Source organism: Alternaria novae-zelandiae (genome assembly GCF_023758075.1).
Source record: "Alternaria novae-zelandiae strain BMP 2774 chromosome Unknown scaffold_11, whole genome shotgun sequence".
Taxonomy (NCBI): Eukaryota; Fungi; Ascomycota; class Dothideomycetes; order Pleosporales; family Pleosporaceae; genus Alternaria; species Alternaria novae-zelandiae.
The window spans coordinates 633,262-658,937 of NW_026056971.1; the positions used below are offsets into that span (position 1 = coordinate 633,262).

Below are 25,676 nucleotides of genomic sequence, written 5' to 3' on the forward strand. Positions count from 1 at the left end.
CTATCACCGACCCTACGCACTCTGCTCCCCGGCGCATGCAGCGCGTACAGGATGCGCCATGGCGGAGACTCTCAGCAGCAACGCGATGAACTATCTCGGTACACGTCCCCAGCCCACGCCTCTGTTGGCCTGCATGACTGACGTCTAGGTGCAGTATGGCGATATCTTCAGGAGGCCGGATTCGGTAATGCCGCCCTGCAACTCTCGCGATGCTGGATCCGCGACCCCGACACGCTGCCCTTTGCGAAGAACATCGAGCAGCACGCCCTCATCAGGCTCGTCCAGGACGGGCTGTGCTTCGACCAGCTGCAGGCCGAGGCTTGCAATGTACGTCGCATCCACGCGCGCGGGAAGCTGGTACTGACGAGCGCAGACGGAGCCGCGCTACAAGTTCGGCAGCGACCACGGACGACCCTATTCGGCGCGCAATGGCAACCTCTTGACCCTCGACAAGGGCATTCCCGCACACGAACTCGCCGCCGAGGCCAACGGCGCTGTCCAAGAACCCCCGCCCAAGAAGACGCTCAAGCGCAAGAAGACGAAGCCCACGAATGGCGTCGAGCCGCGCCCCGAGCCCCAGGTCAACGGCGATGCCATGGAAATCGAGCACAACGGCACCACGCATGTGACCAACAGCGTGCGGGCTGAGTCGGAGCCCATGGTCTCGGAAGCCGAGTCGCCCTCGCTTGCTGATATCCCCATATCCACCCTCAGCATCGGCCAGGACGCTGAGATCCAGACTGAGGCCATCGCTGTGGCTGATCTCACTCCCGGCATCGTCTCCATCCCTCCCCCCTCAGACCCTGCCTGTCTTATCGAACACACGCTATGGGGGCCTATAGACTCCCCTGTACTGCTCGCAGCCGGCAAATCCCTACTCCAAGTTCACGTTGTGAGCAAAGACCCTGGCCATGAACCCCCTACCCAGCATTTCGACATACCCTTACCCGTCGACAACTTCGACGTCACCGCGCTATGCTGGCATTCCGACAACGAACTCACTGTCTCTGTGCGAGAACAGCGATCCAACGAAGTCGGAGAGAAGATGATGATGGACAAGCTCATCAAGCTTACCGAAGGCGGCCAGGCCTCACAGGTCATCTCCTCCACTGCCGGCCTCATCAACACGCTTCGCTGGAACCCCGAACGAAACTTGCTGCTCTCGATATCAACAGACGGCGAAAAGGGTTCCATCAAGGTGTGGAAGAACGATAGCGACTCTATACCCGCATGGACCGAATTCACCGACACGGCCATATTCGACGCCCACTGGATAAGTGACTCTGCTTTTGTCGTTTGTGGTATCAAGCTCTTCAAGATCTACCAAGTCAACGATTCCCTGACTACCCAGCAAACCCTCGACACTTCAGTAACATGGGAAACAGTCAAGTATGACGCTGCGTCTAGGATCATCGCCGTGCTGGGTATCGAAGACAGGAAGTACTATCTTGGCATCCTCCACCCCAACGACTCGATACAACTACAGGTCCACGAATATCCTGATGAGTACCCCACCGATCTCAGCTTCCGCGTAAAATCAAAGACCAGCCACCTTACGAACGGTTCTTCGCTGCCCTCTGTTCTGCTTGCAACGAGCTCCATGGCTGGTGCAACGCGCATCTGGGACGCAAACGAACCTTTCAAATGCGTCAAATATCTACCTACCACGGATGGTACGCAGGCCTTTAAGATTGCTTTCTCTCCAGACGGGTCGCTCTTAGCTGCTGCAGGCCCCGATGCCGTCACTGTTTGGGATGTAGAAAAGAGAGATGTACCAATTGCCTCGTGGCGCGCCAGTGAAACTCCCAGCGACAAATGGAACCCGGCCATAGACGGAGAGTACAGTCTTGGTTGGGAGCCAGATAGTTCTAGGTTATCTATCGCTCTTGGAAATCAGGTATGCAAAATGCGAAGAGAAGATTTCCAATTGCTTACACTACTACAGATTGCTATCGTCACGGTTCCGAGGTAGTACCGGGAATCGTCTATGGAACAAACTCAATTGCAGCTCTGCGGTACAACTATCGCGCCGCTCATCGCAGGGGTTTCTCAGCTGTATTGCACAGGACGGATAGAAAACTATCCAGAGCCGAACGCGCAAGTCTTCACGGGGACATTCCGCGAAGTCACTAAGAGCGCGTTGCGGGATGCAGCGGGACGCATGTGGAGGTCCGGGGTGGCGCCTCGGCCGACACAGATGCGGAGGCTGTCGCGCTCTGATAGGCTAAGCCTAGCGGTGGAACCCCAGGCCGTCTGCTGAATCCGACTGGTAACTCGACGTCTCGCTAACGCTCCGCCTACTGCTTCGGCACTTGTATCATACGGCCAACCCTGACGATGGTGAGGGGTGTAGGTGGCCGTACTTATAACGGTTCTCTGTCGCCATTTTGCGGCCAACATCATCTGGATCGTTTCTGTCATACTCTATACTACCACCTACGCTGGCCAGTCTAGCCTCTGAATAAACCATTTAATTTGGATACACGTCGCGCAATTACTCCTATTGTGTAACTCGTTCTTTCTTGACGATGTCGGCAGTACCTAACCTTCCTATCGACGCGCCTGGCATTTCCATTAACGAGGATGCCAATGGGCTTTCAGCGAAGCCGCCTTTCAAGCTCAACGATGCGCCTGTGGAAAACTTGCGACGTCTGAGAGTTGTTGTTATCGGTGCTGGATACTCGGGCATCTATTGCGGCATTCGCATTCCAGAGAGATTGAGAAATGTCGATCTTGTCATCTATGAGAAGAATGGCGGCGTTGGAGGGACTTGGTACGAGAACAGGTAAGCATTTCTTCTGTGACTAACCAAGGTCTTCTTACTGTTTCGCAGTGCATTCACTGACTTGATCGCAGATATCCCGGTTGCGCATGCGACATACCATGTAAGCAAGCTTGAACTTACGAGTACAACCACGGCTAATAATCTACAGCTCACTCATACCAGTATACGTTCCAACCGAACCCGAACTGGTCGTCGCTCTATGCCCCGTCTGCGGAGATTCAATCTTACCTCCAAGACGTAGCGCACAAGTACTCCGCGGATCGCTTCATCAAGCTACGCCATGAGATTCAGGCATGCCACTGGGATGGCAAGACTGCGAAGTGGAACATCACAGTGAAGAATCTCGACACAGGAGATGTGCTACAGGACAAGGCCGACGTACTTGTTTCAGGGAGGGGTGGTTTGAACACACCATCTTGGCCTGAGATAAAGGGCTTTGAGACGTTCAAAGGCGAGGTCATGCATTCGGCAGTCTGGAATCAAGCCTACGACTTCAACAACAAGCGAGTAGGCGTCATCGGTTCTGGTTCCTCCTCCATCCAGATTGTCCCGTCGCTGCAGCGTCTACCAGGTACTCATATTAGTACCTTTGTGCGTAGTAAGACGTGGATCTCGCCTCCCTTCGGCCAACAGCTATGGGACAAGTACGGTTTCAATGGTTCGACGATTCCCCCAGAGCTTCGCGATCGTTTCGCGAACGATCCAGAATATTACCACAAGTTCAGGCTTTCAGTCGAGGAAGATGGAAACAGCATCCATGCTGTTACCATGAAAGGGACTGAGTTACAAAAGGGCGCAAAGGATATGTTCCATCAGCACATGAAAGAGAGGCTGAAGAGCAAGCCTGAGATCTTCGAAGCACTCTTACCCTCCTTCTCCCCAGGGTGCCGTCGGTTGACGCCTGGTCCAGGCTATCTCGAAGCCTTGACGCAACCCAATGTCGACTTCGTCACATCGCCCATAACACACATCTCCGAATCCGCAATCCACACAGCCGACGGAAAAACGCACGAAATCGACGTTCTCGTGTGTGCCACAGGCTTCAAAGCCTCAGCCCCACCTCCGTTCCCCCTAACCGGCAGCAACGGCCTGCCACTTGCTAAAAGGTGGGAGGACCGCGCCGTAAACTACCTCTCACACTCCGTATCTGGCTTCCCCAATCTCTTCACCATGCTCGGTCCCAACGCCGCAATCGGCTCCGGCAGCCTGACGTGCATGATCGAGACCCTAGGCGACTACATCATCAAAGCAATCCGCAAGATCCAAAAAGAAAACATCGCAGCCATGGTTGTCAAGGAAGCGCGCGAGAAGGACTTCATCGAATACGTCGACGCCTACTTCCAGGGCACTGTCTTCGCCGACGAATGCAGAAGTTGGTACAAGAACAAGGGGACGGGCGAGGTCGTTGGGCTCTGGCCAGGAAGTACGTTGCATTGTGTTGAGACGATGAGGAGTCCGAGGTGGGAAGACTTCGACTATATTTATTTGGATGAGCTCGAGGGACAGAGTGACGGTACAGAGCTACATGGTGTGGGGAAGACGAGCAACAGGTTGGCTTGGTTGGGCAATGGGTGGACTAGTGCGCAGACGGAGGGCAAACACTTGGCGTGGTATTTGTACCCCGAATTTATGGAGAAGCCTGTTTCGCCACTGCCGGAGGAGAAGGAGACGTATGCTATTAGGCCGTTTTCTTATTGAGGGAAGGTGGAGAGCAATGGCGGTTACTTGACAACGTCAAGCCAGTCGACACTTGCAAATTTGATCAACATTGAAGCTGATCTTTTCTATGAACAACGATTACGGCAGGCCGTCCCGCAATGCACATGAACCGCCATATTCTTGGCATACATATCGCTCACTCTGACGGACGAGGCTAGCTACTCACTAAGTTCAATCTTTTGCGCAGCATTCCTGTTCAAGGGCGCAGTAAAATACAAGATCGTCTTCTCTCCCGTTCATTCAGACTATTTATACACTCCACCCTTACAACGGACCCAGTTTCTCAGCATAGCTCTTGAGGTTCGCACAAGGCTGAGAACGCCTCGTGCTTTGCCAAGAACATGTGGCTGGAGGAGAAGATGCACGGTGCGAGTATCATTGGGTAAAGTACAGATCTTGACGTCGAGAGGATCGTCTGCGGCATGTCCGCTGCATCTGTTGAGGGGGCCGATGCTCGTTACCAGGCTGTGGGAGAAGACGGAGAAGATGTATTTTAGCTACCGAAGGTGCTCAGTAAATCCGGCCTTTCTTGTATCTTCCCGATCTCTGTTTACCGTCTGCTAAGTAGGGGACGACTCATTATCGTGCTGCCCATAATGCCTTCATACGTCTGGCTCGCATGCCTTCTCACAATCATCACACACACCACCGCACAATCAGACAGCGACAGATGCGAAGGCAACACCACCACCTACCACGACTTCAACCTCACCGTGCCCTTCCAAAACCTCTGCGGGAAAGACATTGGCGCCAAAGTCGACTTCCTCGATCCCACCTTCGAAGAAACTTGGTCCGATTGCATGGGTCGCTGCGTCAAGAAAGAGCCGCTGTGCTACGGCTTCGATTTTCGACCTCTCGGCGCGACAGAATTCGAAAATTGTTGGCTCATGAACGCTACGTTTGATGCGGCGACGGCTGTGTATCCCGGGTTTGCGATTGATGCGGCGATGTTGGCACCGGATTTGGTAGAGGGGTTGGATAAAGATTGTGAGACACTGGGCCTTCGAGGGTGCTTCCTGAAGAACGGGAGATTGGAGAAGGTGACGGGTATGTTTCCATAATCCCCATGAGCAACAAAGCAATCGCTAACAATCGACATGGATAGCTTCCTCGACTTCCCCAACCTCGACGCCGTCAAATACCTCAACCAACACAGACGCAGCTTCCACCAACTCAAAGAGTCTTTCCAACGGCGCAAAGGGAGGAATCGCAGCCGGCATCGTGGCTTTGGCGGTGTTAGTAGCCCTGATCATCGCCTTTGTATGTATCAGGCGACGCAAACAAAGAGCGCGGGGTTATAGCTCCGATGAAAGCGCAGCTGAAGTCTCAGCTCACCATCAGATTGTGGAGATGCTGGCCCACAAAGGATCGTACAGCACAGCAGAACTTCCATGCCAAGAAACCGCACAAGAACTTGAAGGTACCGAAGGTGCCAAAGTATCCATACCGACAAGCGAACTCGAGGGAAGTTCACCAAAGAAACCAGAAACAAGGTTTGAAGAAGTGGTGGTGGTGGACGCTAGAACACATAGACCCTGCCCTTGCCCGCCGGCAACCTGGATTTGAGAAATGGCATGTGCAAACCTCGCTCTTTCCCCATTTAACCACCACGTGCCGTGACATCTCCCCGCCCGCCGCTCAAACACCACCAACAAGTGAGACACCCGCAATCTAAAACCCACCCTACCCTGCACAACGCGAACAACCCTTACCTAGGCTGTGCAAACAAGAACAAGGCTGCGCACAGCCGCCCTTATCCACACATGCATCCCCAGGCCCCCAAACAACAAAACAGCCGCCGCCCTAGCGCAACAAATGGATCACCGTATCCGCGCACTCATACTGGGACTGGTTTGCTTACTCCTACCCTTGCGCCCCACGTTACGCCGTCCCAATAGTGGGAAGCTGCACAATCTTGACAAGGCGTCTGGCTTGATTGCCCGTACGACGGTAAGCAACAAAGCGTGTGTCTGGGAGTTGGAAGGATTTTCGGGGTTTGGGTTGCTGCAGTGCGTGAGGCGGAGTGCAGCGTGCCTTGTGGGATGCTGCGGCTGAGCTGGAAGCCTGATCGGCTTATACGATGGGGTTGTCTTTGTTCATAGGTGGCCTTGAGGCTGGAGAGGTTTGTTTCGATTTCTGATCTCTTCTTTTTCGCGTTTTCCTCTTTTTCGCCTCCTGCCTGTCGATTTCGTGGTTGAGGTACAGCCTTAGGTTTGGCTCGATATACCTGGGTACTGTAAAGATGCTACCTTTTATCCGGAGTTTCACGACCACCGCATTTGACGACGATCTACCGCGATGTACTCCTTGGTTTCCAGGATGTGAGAAATTTGGCGCGAGTACCTCGGAGACGGACGGGAAAAGTACCGCACAAACGGAGGGGAATGGTTTCGCTCTGACAAGGACGCCGGGTGGATGGGGGATTTCTCCATCCGATGGCATTTCGGACATACAGCCATCACCTACCTTTGATGGCTTTGGCTCTAGCATCACACCACTCGCTGAGCCTAGTACCCAGCCCACCTTCACGAGCTTAGGATCGCAAACGCCCTCAATCATAAGAACATCAATATCAACGTCGCTAAGCCAGACTGCCTCACCCAGCCAACTAACATCCGTAACGACGGAAGATCCAAGTCAGGCAACGGTCGCAACCCTAGCAGGAGTAACAGACGGCGATGAGACGAAGGGATTGAGCGCTGGTGCAGTCACAGGTATCGCCATCGGAACATTCATCATTGGCGCAGCAATCGCATTTGCCGCCGCCTTCTTCCTCTTTAGGCAGCGGAATAAACACAAGAATGCAAACGTCAGTAGCAAAGATTACCCAAGCTATGGCGACTCCGCACCCGATCTGGGAATGATGCAACATAAAGGTGTCGGCAGTCTAGGAGGGCGGCACAGCCCATATGTACAGGTATCGCAAACACCTATGCCACCGACGCCCACTGCTGCATTATCTCCTCCGATGATAACGCCCGCGGTCGGGGCAAACGAATCGTCCAAGGATGTTACCTCTTTCCTACCACCTGCGGCAGATGACGATGAAGTGTGGAATGGTGTGTCGCACTTGTTCAGCATGATGCATGAGCATATCGAGAAGTTCTACCGCGACGTACATGCCTGTATCACTCCGAGTATGGAACCTTCAATCGCCAAGTTCGGCATCAAAGACGTGGACATGGCGGAACTCTTGCAAGAATGTTCGAGCCCAACTGCAGCACTCAAGCATGCACTCGTAGCATACGTACTGGGTATAACAGGGCCAAAGCGAAAAGAAGACAGGGAAGGCACATTATTCCCAGAAGAGCTGGCGCATGTCGCCAATGGCGCCGACGTTGGATCAGGTAAACCTCCATCCCTACCCCTCGATCCGCGGAAGGCATTAAGCTCACACCCAATCCTAGATCCCGACTTCATAGCCGCCACTTCTCTCCACCGCCGCGTCTCCGTCTACCTCTACAGCACCATAACCGGGTACCCGAACCGGCGCAAATCCTGGATGGCACAGTCTGAAACACGCGAAGCAGCCGAACACTTCTCGCTTACCTTTTTTCCTTGGGCGAATCCTACGTCTAGCGATCAGGATCGAGATGATGATCTTGCGCGGATTATTACGGATACGCTGACGGTGAGGATATGGTTGTTTGGGCAGTTGGATACGTATGAGTTTGAGTGGGAGGGGGTTGGGGAGAGGGGGATCGTAATTAATCCCGAGTTGGTGAAGAGGAAATGGAGGAGTGATAGTAGAGGTGGGGGTGGGGATGTGGTGGTACATGTAGTGGATGGGACTGTTGTTGCCATGTAGACTGGATGAAGACATGCCCATCTTTTCGCCATTGAGCTGCGAAGTCCCATTTGACGCGAGACACGGCTACTACGGCTTCTGTTCAGGCCACAGTTGAAAGCAATCCATGGATATATCGAGCCCTGGAGATATTTGAGTTGGCTATTGCTCTCCTGCGGGGCCCCGCAATGATACGGCTCTAACTAATACGTCTTTGTAAGTCGTTATTGGTCGGTGTATGCTTGAGCGTGCCCAGACCTGCCAACATCGGCCAATACGGCATGCCGGTAGCTATGACGACGGCTGTTTGAATGCCAAGATGTGTATGGATGGTCGCATCGCGATCACTGTGTTGATCGCACGTTAGATAGTTCCGTGAACTGCATTACACATCTGAGCATGTGCAGGAGACACGCGCGCAGAGGCGCTGTCTCAAATGGCGTTCGCATGTGCTGTCAACCGAGGACGGAACATATTACCCTCTCGCACGGTGAAAGCTTAGCGCGAACTGCACACAAAACACACCCACAACAGCTAGCTCTTGTAAGTAATCCAGCACGCCATGCAATAGTGTCCACTGTAAAGGACAGCTAGCACAGACAAGCGGGAACAGATATGGCGACCAGCCCAACGGTAACAATTGCCGGTGCCTCGGATGGGTCCTGCGTCCCTCTTCCCCACGCCCGAAAGCTGATGCTTACAGGCATCGCGTGGTCAGGCCCATTCTTTGCAAAGGAACATGCGATCAGCTCCACAACCTGCCAGATATGTACAACTTGTACTCTTGACAGTCTGGTCACAATGGGGTGTTTGGGGCTTGTGTGGTGTCATACCAAGAGCTTTGTAGGAGGGTTCGGCACCTTTGTAGCCGAGCTTGTAGCTTACGGAAGAGCTCCTGCTCTTCGACACTGCCCAGGTGATGACAGTTTTGCAAGTCATTATAGGCCGACCGCGCCGCCCGAATTCGGGCTATTGCGTATGGCCGGGAGATATTGTGCGGTCGCGAAGTTGCGGGCCGGCTGCCTGCCGAAGTTGTTTTCCTCAGGGTCAAGCATGGATATCTAGGTACATGGTGATGGTGAATAAGTGCCCGCCCTGATGAGCCAACATGTCGCTGCGCGCGTTTACAGCATGTGAAGCAGGGCAAATTGGGTGTCGCCAATTATTGGCAGTCAAGCAGATTGACGGCGGATCGGCACAGCAGTACAGTCTGACTGGCGTGGTGTGCTAGTGATCCGGAGAAACGGAGGGCATCACAGGATGCTATCCGTATTGGATCATGGTGCCGCCCACGGAATACGTGTGGGCCCAGACAGAAGCCAGCAATAAGCTGTTCGTCATATTCCAGTCCCCGCAGCGAAGGCACGCGAGGGGTAAGGCGACATCACCAACGCCCTGCTAGAGTCGCAGCTCATAAGAGTGCCGTTCGCCCATCTCGTGCTCTGCATTACAAACCTCCCTCTCCCAACCGCGTCGCCTCAATCTCGAACCTTGAACAGCCACGCGAAGCTCCACTTAAGCAGCTGTTTCCCGAACATTCACCAACTTCACTCCGGCCCCTGCGGCAATCAAGCGTACCGCCGACCCCTTTACCCGGAATTGAGACATATAACTGTTCTGGACAATCCGTCCGTCTCTGACCTGCGATCCTGCCAGACTACGCTTCCACGCTGGTGAAGCTGCTGAACTGTCCTCGTCGCGAAATTGCAGCGCGCCGAAGCCGAGCTCCTTTGCCCCGCCAGCCAGGCTAAATAATCCACATCGACCAGCCCAGACATGTCTGAAGGAGACGTCAAGCCGCCCGTCGTGGCCGAAGCCCACCAGGTGGACACATTCCATGTTCCCAAGGCGTTTTACGAGTGAGTCTCTCTGTTTGTTTGGTCATTGCATCATGCACCAAGCCAATGACAGCTGCGGCGTCATCCAAGCTCCAGAGCTCGCGGGTGGGCGGGGTGACCCCGCGCCGCCGAGCGTTTGGCCGACCACCAGATCGCGATCGCACCCAGACGAGAGCCCGGCACGCAGCTAACGCGCGCACAGCAAGCACCCGCACTCGAAACCGCATCTTGAGAACCTCGAAGAGTACCAGAAGCTGTACAAGGAGTCCATCACAGACCCAAAAGCTTTCTGGGGCCGACTCGCGCGCGAACTGCTCACGTGGGAGCGCGATTTCCAGACCGTGTCCTCGGGTAGCTTCGAACACGGCGATGTCGCGTGGTTCGCCGAGGGCAGACTGAATGCCAGCTACAACTGCGTCGACCGCCATGCCTTCAAAGACCCCAACAAGCCTGCCATCATCTACGAGGCCGACGACGCGGGCGATGGCCGCATCATCACATACGGAGAGCTCCTCCGCCAGGTCTCGAAGCTGGCCTACACACTGAAGGAGATGGGCGTAAGGAAGGGCGACACCGTTGCTCTGTACCTGCCTATGATTCCAGAGGCCGTCATCTCCTTCTTGGCCTGCACACGTATCGGTGCCGTCCACTCCGTTGTCTTCGCGGGCTTCTCGTCTGATTCGCTACGCGACCGTATCATCGACGCTGAGTGCAAGGTCGTCATCACCACTGACGAGGGCAAGCGTGGCGGCAAGACCATTAGCACAAAGAAGATTGTCGACGATGCTCTCAAGCAATGTCCCGGCATCAGCCACTGCCTGGTCTACAAGCGCACCGGCGCCGAGGTTCCCTGGACCAAGGGACGCGACTGGTGGTGGCACGAGGAGGTGGAGAAGTACCCCAACTACATTGCGCCAGAGTCGATGAACTCGGAAGACCCTCTCTTCTTGCTCTACACCTCAGGTTCCACCGGAAAGCCCAAGGGTGTCATGCACACAACCGCAGGCTACCTTCTCGGCGCAGCAGCAACTGGAAAGTACGTCTTCGACATCCACGACAACGACGTCTTCTTCTGCGGTGGTGATGTGGGCTGGATCACAGGTCACACCTACGTCGTATACGCCCCTCTACTGCTTGGTGTAGCTACCGTCGTATTCGAAGGCACACCCGCCTACCCCAACTTCTCGCGCTACTGGGACATCGTCGACAAGTACAACGTCAGCCAGTTCTACGTCGCCCCCACTGCGCTGCGGCTGCTCAAGCGTGCGGGTGACGAGCACGTCAAGCACAAGATGAAGAACCTCAGGATTCTCGGATCTGTTGGTGAGCCAATTGCCGCCGAAGTGTGGAAGTGGTACTTTGAGATTGTCGGAAAGGAGGAGGCACACGTTGTTGATGTGAGTTGCGGCTGAGTACGTTCATAGACATTCTTGCTGACTGAGACAGACTTACTGGCAAACTGAGACTGGCTCCCACGTCATCTCACCTATGGGAGGCATCACGCCCACGAAGCCCGGATCCGCATCTCTACCATTCTTCGGTATCGAGCCTGCGATCATCGACCCCGTGTCTGGTGAGGAGATTCACGGCAACGATGTCGAGGGTGTACTGGCCTTTAAGCAGCCGTGGCCCAGCATGGCCCGCACAGTTTGGGGAGCACACAAGCGATACATGGACACATACCTGAACGTATACAAGGGGTACTACGTGAGTTTGGGCAAGCTGATTACTTACATGCAAATTCTAATAATATCTGCAGTTCACTGGAGATGGTGCCGGACGTGACCACGAGGGCTACTACTGGATCCGCGGACGTGTTGATGATGTTGTCAACGTCTCGGGTCACAGGCTGTCTACCGCTGAGATCGAGGCCGCGCTTATTGAGCACCGTACGTTATGTCCGAAAGTCCGATATGCAAGTTGCTGACGGTTGCGCAGACCAAGTGGCTGAGGCCGCCGTGGTGGGTATCAATGACGAACTGACAGGCCAAGCCGTCAACGCTTTTGTAGCGCTGAAGGACGGCACAGAGTCAAGTGACCAGGTGAAGAAGGACTTGGTGATGCAAGTGCGCAAGTCGATTGGACCGTTTGCGGCACCAAAGGCCATTTTTGTGGTGCCAGATCTGCCAAAGACGCGATCCGGCAAGATCATGCGCCGTATCATGCGCAAGATCTTGGCGGGAGAAGAGGACCAGTTGGGCGACATTACAACAGTAAGTCTGAGTTTTGCCAATATTTTTCTCTTGTTGACGGCGATGACGCGTACTTGGTGGGATGATGTTTACTAACGGCTCCCGACAGCTTTCGGATCCGTCGGTAGTCGACAAGATCATCGATATTGTGCACCAGTCTAAGAAGAAATAAACGGCTCGACTTGGCTCGCGTGGGCGTGGTTGCCATGGGAGGGAAGCATACGAAGCTCTGCTAGTGTGGTGGGGAGGAATTCAGTCGCGCTTGGAGGGAACAAGCGCCGAGCAATGACAGTCCTATAGTGAGACGCAGGCAGTATGCGCGCTGAGGCATGACCATGCTGTGTTTGTTTGGGCGGCCGCTGTGCGCGCCTCTATGTTTAGTACGGATATAGCACGAATATGCAGCCGCTAGGTTCACGTTGAGTGTAATTTTTGTGCATCCGGGTGTTCCTGCGTGGAGCAACACGACAACAAACGCGCGAATAGCGGCGCAACGGCGTATACAGATACGAAGCAGAGCAGTCTACGGCGCAGAGGTGCAGGCAGGGTGGATAGTTTCATTCGTGTCGCGCCCAGACCCCCTCGCTGTCCGCTTGCCGGGCGCCAAGACGGTGGCTGGCCCTTCTGCACAGCCCCCCTGTAGACGATTACGACTCTCCATTATCGCTCGCCATCGTTCACCCAGCGTATAGCCTTTCGCCTCTACTAGCGTTTCTTCTGTATACACGTACTTTGCCTACCCATGTCTCTCGTTGCGTTGTCGTAGCTTTCGCTTTTCACCACCTCCCCCATCTTCTCCTGAGCGGAGAAGCACCGCCACACGAGATGCGCATCTTTGGGAGTCTCCGGGCCGCCATCACCATCGGCCTCGCCACCATAACAGCCGCCTCATCACACGCCCGCCCACCATTGCAGAGCATTGCGCTCGCTAAGAATGCCGACATCCTCACACAAACACACCGCGTGACTGCCGTCTCGTCGTTCGACCTCGCTTTCGATGTCTCCGGCAAGCGCATCCGCCTGCGCCTCGAGCCCAACCACGACCTCTTCGTAGACGGCGGCCGCATCACACACCTCAACACCGACGGGTCAATAGCGCGGGAAGAGCCGATTGAGCGATTGCGACACAAAGTCTACAAGGGCACAGCATGGTTGAAGAGGGGGAACCGCTGGGATCAGGTCGGCTGGGCCCGCATAGGGATACGCAAGGACGGGCTGGAACCGCTATTCGAGGGCACCTTCACCGTAGACCACGACCACCACCATGTCAAGACGGCGACGAACTACAAGGCGGTGCGGACAGCCGACGACCCAGACGTTGACCTACGCGACAAGGAATACATGGTCGTTTACCGCGATTCGGACATGAAGAACTCTGCCGACAACGACGAGGAGCGCATGGAACTGAAGAAGCGGGCAGACAGCGTCAAATGCCCGTCAGATGAGCTGCTCTTCAACACGCAGGCAGACCACCCGGTCTTTGCTAGCATGCGCGCCCGCGACGTCTCACCCGCGACGTCCCCGTCACTCATAGGTGCCATGTTCAAGCGACAGGACGACTACCAGCCCGGAGGCAACGGTGCAGGTGTCGACCTTTCTTCCACCATTGGCAGTACCGCCGGATGCCCCGGCACGCGCAAGGTCGCGCTCGTCGGTGTGGCCGCCGACTGCACCTATGTCCGCTCCTTCAACGGTGACAAGAACGCGACGCAGACCAACATCATTGACGCCATGAACTCGGCTTCTGAGCTGTTTGAGAGTACCTTCAACATCTCCCTCGGCTTGGCCAATCTGCTCATCACGGAACCTGAATGCCCGACACAGCAACAGCAGGCGACACCATGGAACCAAGACTGCAGCGGCAGCATTACTATCCAAGACCGTCTGAACCAGTTTTCCACATGGAGGGGCCAGCAGAACGATCAATATTCACACTGGACATTGCTATCTACCTGTAACACCGGATCCGCCGTTGGACTGGCTTGGCTTGGACAAGCCTGCACTACAGGCTCTCAGGACAACAGCGGAAACGCTGGCGAGCAAGTCGCTGGTGCCAACGTTGTTATCAAAACTCAATCCGAGTGGCAGGTCATTGCTCACGAGACGGGACACACCTACGGTGCTGTGCACGACTGCACGTCGCAATCATGCGCAAACAGCGACCTGGTCAGCGCACAACAATGCTGCCCCCTCAGCCAAGGCAAATGTGACGCCGGAGGCGGCTTCATCATGAACCCTTCGACTTCCGAGGGCATTTCCCGCTTTTCCGCTTGCTCTATTGGAAACATCTGCTCTGCGCTCGGACGCAACAGTGTCAAGTCTCAGTGTCTTACCAACAACCGCGATGTCGCTCTTCTTACTGGTCCAAACTGCGGCAACGGTATCGTTGAAGACGGCGAGCAGTGCGACTGCGGTGGCGCCTCAGGCTGTGAGGGCAACAAATGCTGTAACCCCGACACCTGCCAGTTCATCAATAACGCCGTGTGCGACGATTCCAACGAAGACTGCTGCCGCGACTGCGGTTTCGCTCCTGCCACCACCGTCTGCCGCGCTTCCGTTGGCGAGTGCGATCCACAAGAGACGTGCACTGGAAGTTCGCCATACTGCCCCGAGGACAAGACCAAGCAGGATGGCTCAGACTGCGGCGATGGCCTCAGCTGCGCTTCCGGACAGTGCACGAGCAGAGACATGCAATGCAAGACCATCATGGGCAGCTACACAAAGGGCAACGACACCTATGCCTGCGACAACAGCAACTGCATGATCAGCTGCGCAAGCCCAGAATTCGGAGCTAGATGCTATGGAATCCAGCAAAACTTCCTCGACGGAACAAGTTGTACCGGTGGAGGTCAATGCAGTAACGTAAGTTCTCTTCTACTACTCTCCTACCTCAGTCCAAACACTAACACATCACAGGGTGTCTGCGAAGGCGGCTCCGTCGGCAAAGAAATCACCACCTGGATCCAACGCCACCTCCCCCTCGTCATCGGTCTCGCAGCCGGAATCGGCGGCGCCCTCCTCCTCTGCATCTTCTGCTGCTGCTTGCGCTCCTACCGCCGTCGCTCCAAACTCAAGAAATACGCTCAGGCTCCCCCGCCGATGCCTTACCAATCCGGTGGCAGCTCGAGGAGGAATCGAAGCGGACCTATGGGCCCTCCTCCCATGGGCCAATATAACAACGGCTATCCTCCTCCACCGGGACCGCCACCACCAAATGGTGCAGCGGCGCCGTGGCAACCAAATCCGCATGCGCCACAGGGCAATGTGCCCATGCCGCCGCCGGTGCATAGGAGTAGTGTGCGGTATGCGTAAGCTATTCGTTTTTTCTGTCTTGTTTTTGTTTTGAAAGGACTATATCACGGTCATTTACACCCCCGGCATTGGAAGCTGAAGGGATTTGGGCGAATTCTTGCATCGTTAGCGGCGTTTATTCATACTTTTGTTTCGTTTGTGTGATTCTTAGTGGTATGGCGGTGGGAAGCCTGCCGGTTTTTGCATTAGGGATGGGAAGGGGTATGGGAGAGAGTCTTGGTGTAGATGGAGTGGAAAGAAAGAAAGAATATATCCCTCTTTGTGTGCACATCTTGTCTTTGGCGTTCGGTCTATCGCGTGTCAGTATATTCATGGGTTGCGCGACTGGTGTAGAGCTTTTTCGCTCCTACCTTAGGGAAGTGATGGGTCCAAGCGCTTGTGTCCTGCCTGCGCCTTCCTCCATGCGACCTGCCACACCACTCTCTCGCCAGCCCCGCATCATGGCCCGCATCTCTTACCAGCCTTGCGGCATAACGACTTTCTTCTTTGCTTATCTCCTAGGTTTCTGGATTCGTCCTGCATGCGATACGACTGCAACATGTGACCGGCTTTGAATCAATCTTGCAGACACTCTCCTGCCGTTGTACTGATGCACAAAAGTCGATCGCGCTGATTCTGTTGTGCGAACGAGGCTGGAGATGCACAGCCGCCCGCGATGGCAGGCTGCAACTTTACATAAGAGTGTGCAACGCATCTTCGCTCACTTCTAACATTGTTTTCACATTCGCTCTTTACGGCTGACTTGTCTTGTCTGCCCGTGATGGACCCAGAGTCGTATCAAGCGTTCTTGAACACTGCCGTGACAGAGCCAGAGCCTCATCACCCACTTCCGGTTCATAGCTGCAAACACTGCGAACGTGTCGTACTCCGCCGGGAGCATTTCACGCAACCTTCATGTCGCATCTTCCTTCCGCACACCATAACCGAGGTTCGACGGGCTGTGGGAGATAATTGTGAGCTCATGATGTGCTTCGCTGCTGCGTTAGGGCCCGAACATACCCGTCACTGCTCTGGATGCACCGGATGCAAAGATCCCTCGCTCTGGAATATGAGTAAACTGGTTGAGCTTGAGCACGTTGCTCAAGGACAATTTTCGATTAGCCTGTCACGGATGGACTTCCTTTCTCAGAATTCTCTTGCACTGAAGTTCTGGTATCACAATCAGCTCGGAAGCAGATATTCAAGTCGCAATAGGATGATAGCAAGAGGGGTAACAGGTGAGCCAAAGCAGAATGCGGATAGACCTCTGTTTAACCCCAAATAGGAGAAGCTGCCAGCGAAGTGGGTTCAGCGATTGGAGGAAGTTACAATGCAGATGTAGCTTCCAACAAAAGTCTGACACAAATGTCTCGATGGCTCAAAGAATGTCACTTTTCCCATGCTCTTTGCCGGCAGGAGCATGTTGACTTCATGCCGACAAGACTATTGCAAATCGAATCTGCTACAGGCAAGGCGAGAATTTGTTTGGTTGAAACATTGAAGAGTCAGTTGGTCAATTGGGCAGCTTTGAGCTATGTCTGGGGCGGGGATCAGCCCCTCAAAACCACGGCTGCTTCAATTGCCGAAATGAGAGCAGGAATCAGAGCAGAGAGACTTCCACAAACACTTCAAGACGCCATCACGGTCTGTACAGCTCTCGGTCTGAACTACCTTTGGGTAGATGCGCTGTGTATCATACAAGACGACACTGATGATCTTTTGCAAGAGTTGGCATCTATGCCTCAGATCTACCGAAGAGCGTGGGTCACAATCTCAGCATCGACATCGGCAAGCGTCACAGAAGGATTCTTACAGGGACGGTGCTACTCTCATACGCTAATGCCCATTTCACTACCCTACGTCACTGATGATGGTTCGCGCGTTGGCGAGATTGTATTCATCAACGATCGTGCCAAATGCAAACGCAAACTCGAACCTATCAATTCTCGCGCCTGGACCTATCAAGAGCGACGTCTATCACCAAGAGTTATCGATTTCAGACACAAGCAAGTCGTTATGTATTGCTACACCAACAAGCAGTGTCAAGGATATGGCTCATCGTTTGGATGGTCGAATGCGGAGAAACAAGAAGACCTTCTTTACAGGCCTTTATCGAATCAAGAACGACTCTTACCAACATGGCATGGGATCGTAGACGACTACGTGACTCGTAAGCTTAGTCTCCCTTCCGACAAGCTTAGAGCGCTATCAGCTCTAGCCGACTTGTACAAGCAACAGAGAGGTCATACCTACATTGCAGGTCTCTGGAAAGAATCGTTGATCGACGATCTTTGTTGGAGAGTCGACAGGCACGAGCAGCTTCTGCGACCGAAAGAATACCGTGCGCCTTCGTGGTCCTGGGCTGCTATCGATAGAGACCCCCAACTCAGCAAAGGAATCTATCCCCTAAATGACGAAAGAGAAAGAGATGCTCTAGCCATTGTCATTGACGTATCAGTCAACCAGGAACCAGCTAACACGACCTTTGGTGAGATACGTTCAGCATCTTTGACGATGGAGGCACCCGTTGTGTGGACAACGTGGAAGTCTCACTCGTTGCGGAAGCCGCAATTTGAAGACGCTATCAACTGTCACCGTGTCGAGTGTTATGCGGATGTCGAAGAAGACCCTGGTATGATGGAAGATTGGGTACTTGACCTTGAGAACACCGACGATCTGCCTGGTGTTCCGGTTTTGCTCGTCTTATTGAGCCTTGTAAAAGAGGGTGCAGGGTGGAAGGCTTGCTATGCCGGGTTAATACTTACACAAGTGTCGGAAAGCGTGTACCGTCGAGTTGGGTTTTTCCTCGATCCCATCCATACAGATAAAGTGCGGGAGGCTCGGGCGCACCATTATGCTCGTTTCAAGATGCAGAGGATTACTATCATCTGATTCCGTCGATTTTTGTCGTAGGGTTCCGCAGGAGTAGGAATCAGCCGAATACAGCGATCTGTTTTCATGATCATCAATGTTGATAGCACATGCCTTGATCTTATGGCTTAAATCGATACGACTTTTGCATAAGTATGGATCAAATGGTTAATGCATATAGATGTTCCTTTCTTCGTAACGGGAGCGGGGCGTCATCGAGCGCGCTAGGCGCAGGGAAAGGACCTCGGAAGACACGAGGAGCTTTCGCGACGTGCCGGTCCATCGCGTACCACATTATCAATCTTCTCGTTTCTACAGTTTGCTGACTGACGAAGACGGGAAACCAGGGTGGTTCTGCGACAATGTCGACTCCAGAATCACCTACCGATCTGCCCCACCGCAACTGCCGTGGACCCTGATTAGCGATGAAGTCATCGACGTGACATTTTTAATCACGACGCGTTTCTGAAAGAAAGACGGCTATTTTCTTTTCGGAACCAGAAGTCTAATAGATCACACGTATTCGACAATCAAGATGCTAGCACTCACCAGTGCAACAGGCAAGCTCGGCGGCGCCGTGCTCAACGCCATCCTCGACAACAAGCTCATCGACTCGAAAGAGCTTGTAGTATGCGTACGTCTCTCTCTCTCTTCCTATATATCCTCCCCAAATCCTCCTCCTCGTTACTGACAACCCTCACAGACATCCAGCGACCCCTCCGCCGAGCGCTTCGCCCCCCTCCGCGCCCAATCCATCACCCTCCGCCAGGCCAACTTCGACGACCCCTCCTCTCTCGCCAGCGCATACAAAGACTGCACATCCCTCTTCCTCGTCTCCACGCCCCGTATAGAAATGGACTACAACAACGCGCCCCTTTGGCACGGCCGCGAAGCGCACCACCGCGCCGCCATCGATGCTGCCTTGCAAGCAGGCGTACAGCACATCTACTACACCTCGCTCGGTTTTGCGAACCCTTCTAAAGCCGGCGTAATGCGCGCGCATATTCGTACGGAAAAGTATCTGTCCGACCTGGCAAAGGAAGGGAAGTGCACGTACACGGTGATTAGAGAGGGATTGTACAACGAGAGTTGGCCGCTGTATTTCGGATACTACTTTGGGCTCAAAGCGGAGACGAGAAAGGAAGTCTTTGTAGCAGGAGATGGCAAGGTGAGCTGGACGAGTATACCCGACATGGCGTTTGGTACGGCAAAGATACTTGCCGCGTCGCGCGAGCAATGGTCTGGAAAGACGTTTTATCTATCGCAGAAGAAAACTCATTCGCTGAGCGATATCGCGCGCATTGTGAGTAAGGTGCGGGGCGAAGAGATCAAGCTCAAGGTTGTGAGTAGGAAGGAATATGAGGATTACTATGTGAGTGAGAAGGGCATGGAGAGGCCGAGTGTAGAGTGGTGGAGCAGCTCATATGATGCGCTCAAGGATGGCGAATGCGAGATTGATGATGGGACGTTGGAGGCGCTGCTCAAGGAGGCAGGGAGAACGCCGAAACCGTTGGGGGAGACGGTTGAGGAGATGCTGAAGTAAGGTTATGCATTGTAGGATAATATATACTCATTCTTCATCTTCATGACTAGCGTCTACTCGTACAGCATATACATGCACCATTCTTCTCCACCCGCTCATCCACTTCCCTTACACACAGCTATCCCCTACCTACTTCCTACTTCCTACTTCGTTTATATCCTCACCCTAGCCGCACTCTCATTCCTCTCAGCAATCATCCCGAACCCAAAGTCCTTTCTTCGTTTATTCCCCTTGCGATCACCATACTGCTCATCAAACTTCTTGATCGCGCTCAGACTGCTCATGTCTTCGCTGATACTGGCGCTGATTTCCTGCAGCGCTTTGTCAAAGTGGCGCGAGTGCAGGATGCGTTTCTCGGGGAATGTGTAGTTTTGGCCGCGGACGAGGTGTAGGGCTTTTGGTGGTGTTGATGGCGAGGAGGGTTGTTGTTGGGAGGATTCAGAGGTTGTGGATGTAGATGAGGATGCGGTCTGAGATTCCGATGGAGATTCCGAGTCAGACGCAGATGTTGGCTCAGACTCAGACTCAGTACTGGCTTTCGCAGCGGCAATGGCGGCTTGTTCGTTTTCCTCCTTGACGCATGCGAGGGCGGCAGAGACGGCAATGTTCTTGAGATCGCTTCCGCTGTAGAACGGCGTACGCTTGGCGATGTCTGCTAGATCGACAGAGTCATCGAGTTGTTCGCCCTTGAGATGTATGCGTAAGATCTCTTTCCGGTCGGCCTGCGTGGGTAAATCTACCAACAATCGTCTGGGCAGTCGGCGAATGACAGCGTCGTCCAAATCGAAAGGTCGATTTGTAGCTACCATGACAAAGACGGAAAGGTCATTGAGGCCATCCCACTCTTTCAAGAATTGGTTGAGTATGTCGCGATGCGAAGTTCGTTCGCGCATCGCGTCTCGGGATGCAAAGACAGCATCTGCTTCGTCGAGGAAGACGATGCATGGTGATAACTTCCGTGCTAGGGAGAAGATAGCTGCCACATTCTTCTCGCCCTCGCCTACATACTTGTCCATGATTTGGCTGCCGGAAACTTCGAGTACCGTACTGCCACTCTCTTTCGCTACAGCCTTGGCTAGAAGCGTTTTTCCTGTGCCTGGAGGTCCGTATAATAAGGCGCCGGATATCTTTTCCGTCGCTAGAATACCATAGCTGAACGCTTCGGGACGTAGTAGTGATAATGAGGTAATGGTTCGTATGGAGTCTACCGTCTCGGTGGGCACATGTACTTGGTCAAAGGTCGTTTTGATCTGATCCGGGTCTGCGATACCGGGCATGAGCCGCTTTTCGTGCTTGTTGGCTGTAGATGCTATGCGTTGCAGATTTCGTTGACGCTGCATGCTCTTCTCGTCTGGACGTTTCCTGCCCAGGTCTGCCTCAAAACCTCCTTCCTGAATACCAAAAGCGTTTTTGGAGCGTTTCGGAATCGCTGCCGCAGCCTTCTCGAAAGAGGTGTATTTAGTTGTGTCACTCGACTTTAGCAGGCCCATAGCAAGCGCAACATGTGCCCAGCTTACTTGCGCCGGTGCATCCTCAGAGGTTGCTGCCTCGCTTGCTGGGCGTGTGATAAGTAGGCCGAGAGCTGTCAATGCCACCCTGTGTACCTCATCGTAACTTAACACACGACTGAACTGTGATGAATGGAAAATAGGCGCCCACTCGGCGAAGCGGAAAGGACTTTGCTCCAAATTCGAGATATTCGCAGCCGCCGCTGGATCTAATGAGCGAAGCATGTCTTGGATATGCCATAGATTGATGCGTCGGAATTTGTCTTTTTCTGCTGTTGAAAGGTCAATCGACGACGCAGAGTTGCTACCCAACGATGCGAGAGCTTCGTCGAAGTTTGGTGTACTACTGCTGCCAGACTCTGATGCGACGACAATGGTCCTGAAGAAGCCACTTTCGCCTTCGCTTTGGAGAGCACGAACTCCGCTGGTGTGTGTTAGCCTGGCCGTTTCTACGTTGTGGGTACTCCTTACCTGGCGGATAGTTCAGGCGTGAGGTCGCGTGAACAAGTGCTCCCCACAATCATGACGCTTTCTCCAGCACTACGGCGCTTGCGAACAAGCTCTTCCAGCTTCTGAACGATGCGGCCACCATAGTGTGTGGCATTTAGTTGTTTGAAGTCCGGGATGTAGATAACTTTAGACTTTGTCGGGGCGTTGAGGGTTCTCGCAGCTGATCCAACTTTAACGGTCATGCTGATGTCTGCCTTTGCAGGAGACGGCAAGGCAGAGTTGAGTTCAAGCTCGGCACCTTCTTGCTTCAGAGAGTAGTCGAAAAAGGCAGGAGCTTTTGACGATGTTTGAGACTCTTCAGACGAGTGGGAAGGGTGTGTATTGTCGACGAGACCACGGCTTTGCTTCAGGTCACCCGCATCAATCAGTGCGTCTAAGAGAGCGGCTAACTTCAGATCCTCAAGCTGTACGTCCCCAGGGTTCTGACTGCGCCCAGATTCATCGACTGTCGCATCAGACGTTCCGAAATCGCCTGCTGAGAGGCCCATGCCCTTCAAGCTTTGTGTCATAGCCCGCAATGCAGGTGAAAGAGAGCCTTTTAGAGAAATTATGGAGAGGGGTATAGCACGGGGGCGCATTGAATTGGGATCAGGCTGATCCGTGGACGAAGACTGATTCCACTCCGAGTCGTCCTGAGCGATAGAGTCTTCTATGTCCCTCATGAGATCGCCGAGATCTGTGTTCATGCGGTATGCTTCGTAGCCCAGCGAGCGTATCGAACGTGGTGATGGCTCTGCTCCTTCGCCAAGGTAATCTCCAGCAAGATGAGCAAGGTCTTGAGCTTTTAGGACAACAACGTCAGCGCCCATTTCGAGAGCAGTAGATGTTACGCATTCATCTATCAATGGCTCGTGCTCAGCCATGGGTGAGTGAAGGCTAAGGTTTGTCTTTGTAACAGGGAACGAGTCGCCAGCTGGGTGTAAGGAGGAAAGAGACGCAGCCATAGTAGCTCGAATCTCAGCAACGACCAAGGACGATAGGCGTCTAGAGTTGCCCGCCTGCCGAGTCTTTGCGATTTCCCGTTTCCTCGCAACCATGCCCAATTTGGCACTCTGTTTCTTCATGGCCTCAATTTTCTGGCGCGGATCCATGTCTTTGTCGTTCTGGATCTTGCTCAGCTTAGACCAAGCGTCCATGAAAGCAGTATCTTCGGTGATTGTGGATATGGGTACTTCGTCCGGGCGCCCTGCTTCGGTGCTGGCGACTGCTTCGTCATTCCGGATTTGTGACTGGTGTGTTTCCGCCTGATCTATCGGTGCCATCTGCTCTTCCAGATACCTCTCCACCTTGAGCTTCTCGTGATCGTCCAGGCGCCTGTTCCACAGGCCACGCACTAGCCGCGACAGGATCTGGGTAGCGTCCGAGTCGCGTGGAGCCGGTATGGTGCACGCGGCATGCTCTCCGGACTCAGCATGCGCGACTTGAACAGAGAGAACCGTGGGCGCATTGGCTACTTGTGGGTCTGCGAGATATTGTTGGCGGCGTAGTACCCTCTTCTTCAGAAACCAGTCTGGTATGTGGACAGGCGGCAGTCCTTGCGTCTTCTTCCCTCGCTGCTGGCGTCGCAAGGCAGCCGAGTACCTGCGTGAGGTTTCCCGCGATCGCTGCAGCTTCTGTGCCAGAACCTCTGGGTCTTCTGATGCTACCGCACTGTCGGCGGGCTCCTCCACTGCTGCTGCCGCCTTCTCTCGGTCCGTCTTGTTGACGTCATCTTGGTCGGCGGGGGTGCTATTGGGCGCGGGCGGCGGGTTCGAGGCTTGGGCGAGGGTGCGTGTGGTGTGGAATGCTCGTAATCGTGGTGTCGAAGGGTAGCGGCGGCCGCGAATGAAGCGCGCTGGAGGTCGTTTCGTAGACACTCGCAGTGCGGACCGAATCACGTACATACGGACGTCGAAGGCGCTCCCAGAATTGGGGAGGAAGGGAGCCTACAGGAGTTGGCGTAGGCTGCGGAGGGGTGGAGGCAATGCGCGGCGCTGCGTCTGATGGCGATAACCATCGTCAACTTTCTTTGATATTCCCCCAGCAAGGGTCCACCCAAGACGCGCCGGCTATTCCCGCCCTATGCCCATCTTCTACCACAACACATCGCGATATATCTGGCTGCGACTGCGATGCTAATTCTACTCCGTTGATCCTTGTTAGTGATCGAAAATGTCCTTAATGCAAAGGTAGTGCATGTCAACACAGATAGATGGGCAAACTATGACTTAGGCGATGCAGCGGGCATGCGCGCGTCAAGAGACATCGAGATGAAGGAGTTCGCATGTGCAAACGAGGCAGCATGCTGCGTCGTCCCATACAAATTACCATGGGAGCGGCCAGCTTCTGGCCAAGCTAAGAATATGTGCACGAAAATGGAACGTTCTTATTGACCACAAAGTTTGGTAGACCACTCAGTGCCCTCCATGTCGACATCAGGCCTAGAAGAGTACAATGACTCCAACTTCGATTATATGCAGCATTCTGAAACGGCTTGGCCACACTGTTCAACAGTTCATACAACTTGGATATGGTGATGGAGCAAGTGGGTCAGGACTGCGTGCCCGTCTAATGCGGAACCTATAGTCTGTCCATGCACTTGGATGTTTTTGAGTGGGACCTGACTCCGCTGCATCTCACCAACCGGAGGTCTCAAAACCTGAGCGTGCCAACGCAGTTTGCAACTGGTATGTGTTGGATGGCCTAAAGATGCCCGGGATGGGGCGAATGCCTCATATGATATGACACTGGATGGTACCACGGATCGGTAGCGACTCGAAAATTCAACAATGAGCGGAACCATAGTTCGCGCATGGTGTTGCCTACATAACTTCCGCGACGGCAAGGAGAATGGGAAACAGACTTCTCACGTATAGCTCTTAAATAGTAGGACGGTATTCGCACTCCTGTGTACTCTTGATACACAGATACCTTTTGTTGCGATAGAAAAGATGAACGTCTCCGATGCTGAACAAGCTGGTAAGTTTTGCACCTTTGATCCTTTGTGTAGATGCGAGCTTACTTCGACATCAGTCGACAGCGCCCGGCCTTCGCTCCGCGAGAAGTCGCACTCCAGACACTCAAGTATATCCAGTATATCCAGCATATCCAGCATATCCACCCATCCAGATGCCGAAAATTTTGGTGACCGTATAACACGGACACAACAATGCCGCATCCTAGGCTCGACCTGTCTGATGGCATTTACGTTAGTAGGCCTCAACCAGGCCTTTGGGGTGTTCCAAGCACACTACGGACGAGAAGCGGCTGTCACGGAAGGCGTCCTCCTCCAGACCGAGCTATCCAAACGCCCGTTGATCTCGGCGATAGGGTCGTTAGGGAATGGAGGGCTCTTCGCCGCCTTTGGAGTGTTCTACTACCCGCATCTTCCCCAATTAGGAGGTCACGTTAGATCTTTGTGCGGATTAGGCACGGCGTTTGTTGTGATCGGATTCGCAACTGCAGTAGCCAGCCACAAGGTGAGTAAAGCTTCCCAACTGCTCTCGCATCAGTCACTTACTAGGACGCAGTTGGCAACACTTGTTGCGTGTCAGGGACTCCTGGTCGGCCTTGGAACCGGCATTCACATCTATCTTCTTGGGCCCATATTACCAGAGTACTTCCCACAGCGGAGCGGCCTCGCACAAGGTGTC

General features: G+C 53.9%; 6 protein-coding genes across 6 annotated transcripts; 5 read left to right on the plus strand and 1 right to left on the minus strand.

The window, feature by feature from the left end:
• Positions 1–58: 58 nt before the first annotated feature.
• On the plus strand, positions 59–1,972 carry J4E88_005997 (uncharacterized protein; the record flags this gene model as incomplete). The annotated part of the gene is made up of 4 exons (XM_049399628.1): positions 59–98; positions 155–327; positions 374–1,897; positions 1,946–1,972. 4 exons carry the CDS (start codon positions 59–61, stop codon positions 1,970–1,972), a joined length of 1,764 nt encoding a protein of 587 aa, XP_049254641.1.
• A 556-nt stretch (positions 1,973–2,528) lies between these two features.
• J4E88_005998 (uncharacterized protein) lies at positions 2,529–4,483 on the plus strand (the record flags this gene model as incomplete). Its single annotated transcript, XM_049399629.1, has 3 exons — positions 2,529–2,785; positions 2,857–2,885; positions 2,934–4,483. 3 exons carry the CDS (start codon positions 2,529–2,531, stop codon positions 4,481–4,483), a joined length of 1,836 nt encoding a protein of 611 aa, XP_049254642.1.
• A 5,584-nt stretch (positions 4,484–10,067) lies between these two features.
• Positions 10,068–12,493, plus strand: J4E88_005999 (uncharacterized protein; the record flags this gene model as incomplete). The annotated part of the gene is made up of 6 exons (XM_049399630.1): positions 10,068–10,150; positions 10,332–11,526; positions 11,576–11,836; positions 11,889–12,018; positions 12,068–12,342; positions 12,431–12,493. The coding sequence occupies 6 exons, from the start codon at positions 10,068–10,070 to the stop codon at positions 12,491–12,493; spliced, it is 2,007 nt and encodes a 668-aa protein (XP_049254643.1).
• Positions 12,494–13,146: 653 nt separating this feature from the next.
• On the plus strand, positions 13,147–15,633 carry J4E88_006000 (uncharacterized protein; the record flags this gene model as incomplete). Its single annotated transcript, XM_049399631.1, has 2 exons — positions 13,147–15,183; positions 15,238–15,633. 2 exons carry the CDS (start codon positions 13,147–13,149, stop codon positions 15,631–15,633), a joined length of 2,433 nt encoding a protein of 810 aa, XP_049254644.1.
• A 3,385-nt stretch (positions 15,634–19,018) lies between these two features.
• On the plus strand, positions 19,019–20,026 carry J4E88_006001 (uncharacterized protein; the record flags this gene model as incomplete). Its single annotated transcript, XM_049399632.1, has 2 exons — positions 19,019–19,117; positions 19,187–20,026. 2 exons carry the CDS (start codon positions 19,019–19,021, stop codon positions 20,024–20,026), a joined length of 939 nt encoding a protein of 312 aa, XP_049254645.1.
• A 152-nt stretch (positions 20,027–20,178) lies between these two features.
• Positions 20,179–23,927, minus strand: J4E88_006002 (uncharacterized protein; the record flags this gene model as incomplete). The annotated part of the gene is made up of 2 exons (XM_049399633.1): positions 20,179–21,958; positions 22,006–23,927. The coding sequence occupies 2 exons, from the start codon at positions 23,925–23,927 to the stop codon at positions 20,179–20,181; spliced, it is 3,702 nt and encodes a 1,233-aa protein (XP_049254646.1).
• Between the last annotated feature and the right edge of the window lie 1,749 nt (positions 23,928–25,676).